The sequence below is a fragment of the Podarcis cretensis genome (genome assembly GCF_951804945.1).
Source record: "Podarcis cretensis genome assembly, chromosome: 1".
Lineage (NCBI taxonomy): Eukaryota > Metazoa > Chordata > Lepidosauria > Squamata > Lacertidae > Podarcis > Podarcis cretensis.
The window spans coordinates 18,705,212-18,715,977 of record NC_137170.1 but is presented as its reverse complement, the minus strand read 5'-3'; the positions used below and the strand labels follow the sequence as shown (position 1 = coordinate 18,715,977).

Sequence of the window (10,766 nt, the reverse complement as noted above, 5' to 3'; positions counted from 1 at the left end):
GCTCTGTGCCCAGTGCAACTGAACTGGCCGCACTCCCCTAAATCCACTTCTGGCACACTCTTCCATTGTCTCCCGAGACAAACAGATGCCAACCAGAACCAGAGGAGTCTTTTTCTGAAGGCCCACCTCCAACAGCAGCAATTTAAGCAAGTACTTGCGTCACTTAAGGAGAGGGGGAAAAACACACGGGAAAAGGTCAAAGCTGTAGAAATTACAGCAGAAATTCCAGAATTTCAGAGTTCAAAGAACTGCCTGCAGAAAACTTCAGTTTGCTTTAGATTTCCTGAGTGGCTTGGCAAGAACACGCACGTGTCTTCAACTGGCTCTTGGTAGAGAAATAATCTGCTTGCTTAGGCATTATTATCCCTTCCCACATTCCATGAATGATTCCTGCACTGATTTGTTTAGGGGTGTGCAGAGGGAAAGCACCAGAAAAAGAAGAAAAAATGACACAAAAGGGGCCAACTGAAGTTCAGGAAGGGGTTGGGATTTATATTCTATGATTTATTTATTTTATTTATTAAATCATTTCTATACCATTGCTCCTAAACAATATCGCAGTGCATTGGAACAATCACCCATTAAACTATACATTTAAAACATATTAGAATTAAATTAATTTCAAATCGCCCAACCATTGTGGATTTTTTTTAATGGCCTGCATAATAAGCCTGGCAGAACAGAAAGGTTTTCAGCATAATATAATGTGCTATACTAAAAGTAAAGGTAAAGGTACCCCTGCCCGTACGGGCCAGTCTTGACAGACTCTGGGGTTGTGCGCCCATCTCACTTAAGAGGCCAGGGGCCAGCGCTGTCCAGAGACACTTCCGGGTCACATGGCCAGCGTGACATCGCTGCTCTGGCGAGCCAGAGCCGCACACGGAAACGCCGTTTACCTTCCCGCTGGTAAGCGGTCCCTATTTATCTACTTGCACCCGGAGGTGCTTTCCAACTGCTAGGTTGGCAGGCGTTGGGACCGAGCAGCGGGAGCACACCCCGCCGCAGGGATTCGAACCGCCGACCTTTCGATCGGCAAGCCCTAGGCGCTGAGGCTTTAACCCACAGCGCCACCTGCGTCCCTTCAATGTGCTATACTACAGCATATTTAAGCAGAGGTTGGGTGGGAATCTGTCATGGGTGCTTTAGCTGAGATTCCTGCATTAACTCTTTGGAATCCCTTTCCAACTCTACAATTCTATGGTTCTATAAATATGGTATGTAATAAGCACCTATGAATTGCCCTGCTGGATCAGGCCAATGGCCCATATACTAACAACATCCTGTTCTCACAGTAGCCAACCAGATGCCCATGGGAAGTCTGCAAGCAGGACCTGAGTTCAAGAACCCTCTTCATGTATCTGTGGGGTTGTTATTTTTTTGTCTGTTTGTATGTTGCTCTGGATTCCCCTGGGCAAGATAAGGTGACTGACAAATTCAATAATCAACAACAATAATTGACTCCTGCAGTTTCCAGAACTTGGAATTTAGAAGCATACTGTCTCAGACAGTGGAGACAGAGCATAGACCTTGTGGCTGGTAGGATAGCCCCATCATCTTGAATTTGCTGACCATCACGGTTTCTGGTGAGACCAAGAACAGCATATAATTTGGCATTCCTGCTGGGTTTAAGGAGGCGCGGATGGTTCCTCCGCACAGGGCGCCGACCCAAGAGGACGCAAAATAATAACAAGAAGAAGACTTATTTTTATACAGGTGCCTATTGAGAAGATATATTTTTTTTTAAAAAAAAAATTGTACCAAGAGCAGTTATTGTGAAAATCAGAACTATTTAGAAAAGGGGCGCCATATTTTGACGCCCTATAATCCCAGTCTGTCCCTGTTGCCCTATCTAATATATATATATTTAGAGTTCTTAAAGGTAAAGGTAAAGGTACCCCTGCCCGTACGGGCCAGTCTTGACAGACTCTGGGGTTGTGCGCCCATCTCACTCAAGAGGCCAGGGGCCAGCGCTGTCCGGAGACACTTCCGGGTCACGTGGCCAGCGTGACATCGCTGCTCTGGCGAGCCAGAGCCGCACACGGAAACGCCGTTTACCTTCCCGCTGGTAAGCGGTCCCTATTTATCTACTTGCACCTGGAGGTGCTTTCCAACTGCTAGGTTGGCAGGCGCTGGGACCGAGCAGCGGGAGCGCACCCCGCCGCAGGGATTCGAACCGCCGACCTTTCGATCGGCAAGCCCTAGGCGCTGAGGCTTTAACCCACAGCGCCACCTGCGTCCCGATTTAGAGTTCTTAAAGGGGGGTAAATACATTGGGGATGGGAGGACGCTTGGCTTGGTGCCCTTTATTCCAAGCCTGGTGCCTACGAATTCCGAGGCTGCGGCCGGCCTTGGTCTCCTCCGCGCCGCTCGCTCCTCCAGGCACGTGTCTCCTTCTCCTTGGCGCTCCGCGAGCTCGGCGGGCGCCGCTCCAGCGACTCTTTACCCGCCCCGAGCGGGGAGAAGGCGGCGCCTCCGCCCTCCTCCTCAGCTTTTTCTTTTTGGGTCTGAGGCGCTTCTGCGAGCAAAGGGGCGGCCGAGCGAGCAGGTCCCCTTTGCCCCCTCGGCGCTGCATCCGAGTCGTCCTCCGAGCGCGCTGAGGGCGCAGCAGGGCAGCGTCCTCTCCCTTCCCTGCCCAACCCGAGAAGGCGGCTGCTGCCTCTCGCCTTCCCCGTCTCTCCCTCGGCTAAGGGGCCCTCAGGGCACGGCGGCGGGAGCTGCCGAAGCGCCGAGGCGCACCGCGACGCGCGCGCTTCGCCAGACCCTCGCAGCGCACGGCTGCGAGAGCCCGCGTGAGCCCTCACAGCCCGCCCGCCCGCCGAGGGCCATGGCCGGGCGCGAGCCCCGGAGCTGCCGCCGCCGCCGCTTCCTCGCGGCCAGGAGCCCGCGCCTGTCCTGAGCGCAGCAGCGCCGAGGAAGGGAAGCATGGCGCGGGCTCCTCCTGGGCGCCGCCGCCCGTGGCCGCTCCTCCTCGCGCTGCTCCACGCGCTGCCGGGGCTGCTGTGGGGCCACCCGCAGTGCCTGGACTTCAAGCCGCCCTTCAAGCCGCCGCGCCCGCTCCACTTCTGCGTGCAGTACTCGGACTTCGGCTGCTGCGACGCCGAGCGCGACGCTTCCCTGCTGCAGCGCTATTACCGAGTGGCCGAGAACTTCGACCAGGCCGCCTATGCCGCCTGCGCCAGCCACCTGCAGAACCTCCTGTGCCAGGTGAGCCCGGTGGGGCCACGCGGCCCGCCCCTTTCCTCCCACCCGCACCCCAGCTATCCCATCAAACTTGCAACCTTGGTGTTATCAGCACTATGCGCTAACCAACTGTGCTAATTGAACTCTTAGTTTATTCTAGGCAGGAACAAATGATTCAGAAGACATTGTTAAATGTTTATATTAATTCACAAGGTCTTACATCATATTTTATTATTTCGCAATGAAACAGGAGGAATTTTCTCCAAAGAAGACATGAGCATGTTGGCATATGATTCTGGATTCTGGATCTCTCCCTCTTCATTTAGAGAAAGCTAACATGTTGTCGGGACGCAGGTGGCGCTGTGGGTTAAAGCCTCAGCGCCTAGGACTTGCCGATCGAAAGGTCGGCGGTTCGAATCCCTGCGGCGGGGTGCGCTCCCGCTGCTCGGTCCCAGCGCCTGTCAACCTAGCAGTTCGAAAGCACCTCCGGGTGCAAGTAGATAAATAGGGACCGCTCACCAGCGGGAAGGTAAACGGCGTTTCCGTGTGCGGCTCTGGCTCGCCAGAGCAGCGATGTCACGCTGGCCACGTGACTCGGAAGTGTCTCCGGACAGCGCTGGCCCCTGGCCTCTTAAGTGAGATGGGCGCACAACCCCAGAGTCTGTCAAGACTGGCCCGTACGGGCAGGGGTACCTTTACCTTTAACATGTGGTCTGCACTGGCCATGAAAGTTGCATAACTTAGGGCATTTCCAGACTGTCACTAGTTTTAAGCGGTATTCAGATCACTGGCAAATTCAGGCTGTGCAATTTGTAATTGTTTGGGAGGTCTTGCCCAACAAACTCACTTCCCAAAAAGTTTGAACTGTTTGCAATAAGGAAAGTGATGGGAAAATGCATCAAGTGAGATAACCTTTACTTGATGCAATATCTAACCTTTCCACAAACAAATAAGTATGCATGCTCACTAAATATCGTTCAACCTCCCTGCAAACGAATCAGGATGAGCGCTTAATAAATAGGTGGTCTGGAAACACCTTTAGATAGGTATACAGTACCTTGGTTGTTGAACGGAACCCGTTCCAGAAGTCCCTTCAACTTCTGAAAATGTTCGAAAACCAAGACGCGGCTTCTGATTGGCTGCAGGAGCTTCCTGCGTGCAAATGGAAACCATGGAAGCTGCATCGTACATTCGGGTTTCAAAGAACGTTCACAAAACAGAACACTGACTTCTGGGTTTGCGGCATTCGGGAGCCAAAACGTTCGGCTGCCAAGGCGTTCGTCAACCAAGGTACGACTGTATTTGGGATAAATGGAGACTAAAAAGAAGCATCTGTTGTAAATGCCAAGGGTAGTGTCCTACTCAGCATAGACTCCTTGAATGTAATGAACCTAAGATAGCCAAGTCCATTACCTTTAGTGGGTCTACTCTGAGTTGGACTAGCATGGAATACCATAGGTGCAAGAGTTGTCAAGTTCCTGCGGAGCGTTGCTGATGGAGGGCTTGTGGCAAATTTGCAGTGTGTGTTTGTGCTGTTTAGCTCTGGAGATAAAGGTCATAGGTTACGGCCATTGTTCTGTTCCTTATCTTGTGTGTCAAAAAACTGCATCGTCCACAGCCCTGAAATCCCATACACGCCACTTTCAGCCGTTCGTTGTGCTTGTGTTTTTATGCTATAGTAGATGAATAATTTACAGGAATCCATTAGACTGATTTAGGCCCTGCTTCTCAGACACACAGATGGTAATTTTCCTCAAAATGTATTCATTAGTCACATTATTTTGACAAGTGTCTCTGTGTATGAATGTGAATACTCCAAATTCCAGCTCTTCCTATATTTAGTTGTGGTTTATTATATGACATTGTTTCTCTTCCGGGAATAGAATGAAATGTTGATCGCGTTGCCATATCTATTCCATCTGCAATAGCCGAAAGAAACTGTTTATCTGCACCGCTGGCAATAGCCCTCAAATAGACTGTCAAAGCCCTATGTTTTTACCCCTGTGATATTTTACGTTCCTGGAAAGATGGGGGAAACGAACCTCCTAAAGGGAGTTAAAGGGATTACACTAGTACAAAAAGATCTCTGACCCTCCTAGGTTGCAAGCTTATCTTGCTTTACTAGAGAGTAGACTAATAGAGTTGGAAGATACCCCAAGGATCATCTAGTCCAGGCATAGGCAAATTCGGCCCTCCAGATGTTTTGAGACTACAATTCCCATCATCCCTGACCATCCCTGGTCCTGTTAGCTAGGGATGATGGGAATTGTAGTCCCAAAACATCTGGAGGGCCAAGTTTGCCTATGCCTGATCTAGTCCAACCCTGCTGCAATGCAGGAATCTCAGCCGAAGCATCCATGACAGATGACCAGCCAACCTCTGCTTAAAAACCTCCAAGGAAGGAGAGTCCACAGCCTCCTGATGGAGCAAGTCCCAATGAACTCAGTGGAATGCACTGGATGTCATGGTTAATGCAGTAAATATCTTAGGGCACTGGTTCACATGTGCATGTTTGTCACCTAGATTGATGACCTGCATGTGTGAATGCCACAGCTATAGACACTTCACATCATTTCAGCGATGTTGCTTTTTCAGTGGAGGCTGTTGATAAATTCAGGTGTGAGTTTAATTTTTTATTTAAGACATTTATATGCGTTTCTAAGCAGCCTACGTAAGAACAATCCACAGAAAACTGGATAACAAAACAAATAAAGGTTTATAATAAAACTGAATGCTACCTTAAAATGCTTGCTGGAACAAGAAATTCTTAGTCACGTTCCTGAAGTTCAGCAAGTAAGGGTGCCTTTCTGATTTCAGTTGGGAGGGAGTTGTGTACGTGCATGTGTGGATCGGCCTTTTCTTAAAACAAGCTTGCACATTAAGGAAATAAACCCTTATCCATGGAAAATAATGTTAACATTTGTGACTGCTTACTGGTTATTTTTCCTTGATGCTTTCAACTGGTCCAGGGCAAAATCAGATATATCCTTATTTCATCCTTACAGAAACCAACACCCACCTCCAAATGCCCTTAATTCCCAAGTGGGAGGGTAATATCTAAGTCATATTAAAAGTAGTTCCACTGAAATAAATGGGTCTACTCTACATGTGACTAATGTTGACTATCACCCAGACTAAAGATTTCATTAGTTACATAAAGCGTTGATGGCCATGAAACCTCTCCTAGGCTGCAGTCCTGAGCACAGTGAGTTCTTCCTACACTGGCAAAATAAAAAGTCCTACAATGCTCTTGTTCTGTTCCCATCCATTCATTGAGACTTATGGAATAACACGTTCTGATGGATTGATTTCTTATTCATGTTCATGACCCTTCAGCTCAGTTAATCTCGAGTGCAGGATTGCAGCCTTGGGAAGCAATCAAGGCATTGTTGAAGAGTGGCAAGGGATGGCAAGAAACACAGAAGGGTCTGTTTGATGAAAGCTTATTTATGACACACAGAGAAGAGGCTTTGATTTAAGGAATAAGTGCCAGAATGGAGAACATGTATTTATGTGCAAGCACTCTGAAATGAGATCCATTGTTCTGCAAAGATGGGATGATTCAGAGAGAATTGTGTGTGGAGCTGTGAATGACTCAGCTACATTTCCCACTCCCTAACGTTCTTCTTTTCTGAAGGTCAAGTGGTGGAGAATGATGGTTACTAGCGGTAGAGGTTACTTAAGAGCTGGTAGGGACCTTGAGGGTCAACTTGTCTAACCCCCCTGCAGTGCAGGAATCTCAACTAAAGCACTCACAGCAGATGGCCATTCAACCTCTGCTTAAACACGTCTATAAAGGAAGGTCCAGCACCTTCTGAGGGAGTCTATTGTTGAACAGCTCTTACTGTCAGAAATTTTGAAAACAAATATATATGACAGAGGAACATTGTTGTTGTTTAGTCATTTAGTCGTGTCCGATTCTTGGTGACCCCATGGACCAGAGCACGCCAGGCACTCCTGTCTTCCACTGCCTCCCACAGTTTGGTCAAACTCATGTTGGTAGCTTCGAGAACACTATCCAACCATCTCGTCTTCTGTCGTCCCCGTCTCCTTGTGCCCTCCATCTTTCCCAGCATCAGGGTCTTTTCCAGGGAGTCTTCTCTTCTCATGAGGTGGCCAAAGTATTGGAGCCTCAGCTTCACGATCTGTCCTTCCAGTGGGCACTCAGGGCTGATTTCCTTAAAAATGGAGAGGTTGGATCTTCTTGCAGTCCATGGGACTCTCAAGAGTCTCCTCCAGCACCATTGTTCAAAAGCATCAATTCTTCAGCGATCAGCCTTCTTTATGGTCCAGCTCTCACTTCCATACATCACTACTGGGAAAACCATAGTTTTAACTATACGGACCTTTGTTGGCAGACAGAGGAACATGGGAGGCTGCTTTACATCAACATCTACATGTTGAGTTACATCTTACGCAGCTTTGCGTTTAACTCAGCATTGTTTTTGCTGACTTTGCAGCAGGGTTTCAGGCAGAGAACCTTCCCAGCCCCACCTGGGGACCAAAGTGATAGATGACATATGTCGGTTACAAATCCCAATGGATCTGTTTTCCCCAATTTAATGAATTATGTAAAGGGAAGTACTGCAACTTCATATTGGACCCAAATGTTATATATTCCAAATGCAGCCAGAATTTTATATTGGGGATGGGGTGGGGATCACTGCATACCGAAACATTTTGTTGCAGGATTCCTTTGTGCTCAACAAAATGCAACTTTCCCTGCATGCATTATGTACCAATATGGTTAAACTATTAGCAAAGAAGACGGAGATTATTTGGATTTCCTGTAGTACTGTAGTTTGCAGATGGGAACTGATAGTAATAGTACTCATATAAAAGGAAATTACAGCAGTTTTCTAAGAAGTTTTGCTGGAGCTGCCAAGCTGATATCATAGATAAACAAATCACACTACAACAAGAGCAAGCAGTTCCTTGAATCCAGCTGTTTCGGTTAATTTCTTAAGGGAAAATAAAATCTGAGACAGATCACAGCTGCTTAAATGCATAGAACATTTTAGCCAATGAGGCGAACTTTTTACATCACAGTGAATCACATTTCCTAATCCTAATCACAGTGTGGGGTCTCTTGACCCATGTCGATCCAGGCAGCGGGGCTCTTAATTTATTTAAGTGAATCAAACCCTGTTAGTTTTATGAGTTGGGGTTTTTTAACTACTTTTTTTTTTTTGTATGTAAGGGAATTTTACATCTTGTCCTCAGCTGGCCCAGCTGCATGTGAAATTCAGCCAACAATATGACTAAGAGCACCAAATTAAAGTCAGCAAACCAGATGCAATTCTTCAATTGGTTGATTGTAAGGACAGATGTTCCACAGCAGGCACTGCATGCATTTTTTTTTACTTTAGGGTTCAATATTCAGATGATGGCTTTACAGTTGTGAATACCTGAATAAAGCAATTACTTCACCAAGGCCCCCCCCAAAAAAGCATGTGATTTAATATTGTGTGCAAATTTCAGCATCTACCTTCTTCTTTTAAAAAAGTTTTAAACTCTGTTGCCTGTTTGAATAGGTTTTAACTGATGTTGGAGATATCCAGTGAAAGCTCAGTAGGGCTTTTTGTATTCTGAAATCAGTATTTCAGAAGTCACTATTTCAGAATAGCTTCTTACAGCTTCTCAAGTGTAATGAAAACAGAATAAATGACTGAAAATAGGCAGGCAGATGTAAATTTGCATGCTGCATACAAATTGCAGAATTTATTCTTTATGTAGTCGGGAATGCGCTATGTGTAATAGTCAGGAATGTGCTATGTGTAACAACAACAACAACAACAACAACAACAACAATATATTTATACCCTGCCCATCTCTCAGTGTGTGTGCGCCCTGCTTTGCACACAGCACTAATCCAAACCATGGTTTAGCACAGACAAACCATAAACTGTAACCAGCAACTAACTTACAGTCTATAGTTTGTCAAGGACAACTAAACCACGAGTGCAAAACCACCAGGGACGAATGAAGTGCCCATTGTCTCCTCTCAGGAGTCTACACATATGCTCATTTATGCTAAGCCATGGTTTGGTTTAGCGTTATGTGTGAACCAGGGCAGTGTGGTGTGTACGTGCAGCAGATACATCACCCCAGCTAAGAATGCTGGTTTCGAAAGTAATAGGACATATGCAATGCCTCTTACCTTGGTTCTGCTTGGCAATGGTAATGCCTTGCATATTTTTTTTTTTAGCTGTCTTCTTGAAACATGTCTGTAGGTCCTTTTTCTTTTGAGGATTTGCTGTTTGTTTTCCACACATTCTCTAAAACATACTGACCCTTTGCTCACCCCCAAATGCATGCCACGTTATCCCTGGCGTAAGATCTAAGTTGCATTGTGGACTCAGTAACCTCTTAAGCAGGCTTTCTCAAACTTGGCTCTCCAGATGTTTTGAGACTACAATTCCCATCATCCCTGACCACTGGTCCTGCTAGCTAGGGATCATGGGAGTTGTAGGCCAAAAACATCTAGAGGGCCGAGTTTGAGGAAGCCTGCTCTTAAGGTTGTTTTGTATCTTCTTTTTCTGCTTGTATCTTATAGTCCTGTCTTAAAGCAAAACCAACAAGGTTCCTGTGCAGACCTACCATTGGATCTCAGTAAGTTCAGACAATAAGTTATGCACATTCCTGGGTACCAGAGGCAAGAGTTTTCCTCTGGCTGCAAGGAGATCTTGTGGGAACTGGCAATTATCAAACTCCCCAGCGCAGGCAGTTTGGAGTTGCTGGCTGAATTGCAACTGAATAAGAGATTTAAGGACATGCTACCTTAGGTTTTTCCTCATAGGAGAAAGTGAAATCAATACAGCTGTTGCCTTAAAACCCAGACCAGCTCTGTCCTGAATCTAATTGCAAGAAAATACTAGATTATCCCCACATGGCATGGAGATATCCCACTGAATCTTAGTGTATGGTAAAGCAATCATTGAGTCAGTTTCTCTCTAAATGCCTTCTGTTTGTCTCTTTGTGGCGAGACAGATGACTAACATTCTCACATTTTGCCATGTGCTAAACTCCCCAAGTTTCAGCTGTAGTTGCAGAAAAATAAAAGTAGCTTAACGCCCACATCTGTATCTTTTTGCTTTTGCATGCAGAAATATGAGCTGTTGTGCAACAAGCTATTCTCTTCCTGAAGTTGCAGCACACTAATAAGACCTTTTGTTGTTATTCAACATACTAAAATATTATAAAATCAACATAGCTGCAGCTTTAGAACATTTAAAGTATCTTGAACTTTGGGATCTTAACAATATTTAAATAATGGCTTTACTCGTGATCAGTAAACTGGTCTCCAAACATCCAAAGCACAGAACTAATCTTGACATATGAAGCTGTCATGTACCATTTTGAACCATCTAACCCAGTATTGTTTCCAGAAAACATCCTTAATAGCTTCAGGACAGAAGCTTTAAATTGATGCCAATCAAATCCCCCCCCCCCCCGTGTCAATAGCAGCTTGCAGTGGGGAGCAGTTTCCTTTGGGATCACACTGGGAGTGGCGGGAGGGGGGGAGAGATAGTTAGTTAATCCCCACTTCCCTATGGTTTTGATTGCTTCCCTGCATGGCTGTTAGT

The 10,766-nt window shown here is 46.4% G+C and overlaps 1 protein-coding gene across 1 annotated transcript in view; it reads left to right on the top strand.

Moving 5' to 3' along the window:
• Positions 1 to 2,816: 2,816 nt before the first annotated feature.
• HHIPL1 (HHIP like 1) overlaps positions 2,817 to 10,766 on the top strand; it is a 28,318-nt gene continuing 20,368 nt past the window's right edge. The window contains exon 1 of the mRNA XM_079948245.1: positions 2,817 to 3,204. Within this exon, the coding sequence (XP_079804371.1) occupies positions 2,923 to 3,204 (282 nt within the window). The 5' untranslated portion in view covers positions 2,817 to 2,922. The remainder of the gene's footprint in view (positions 3,205 to 10,766) is intronic.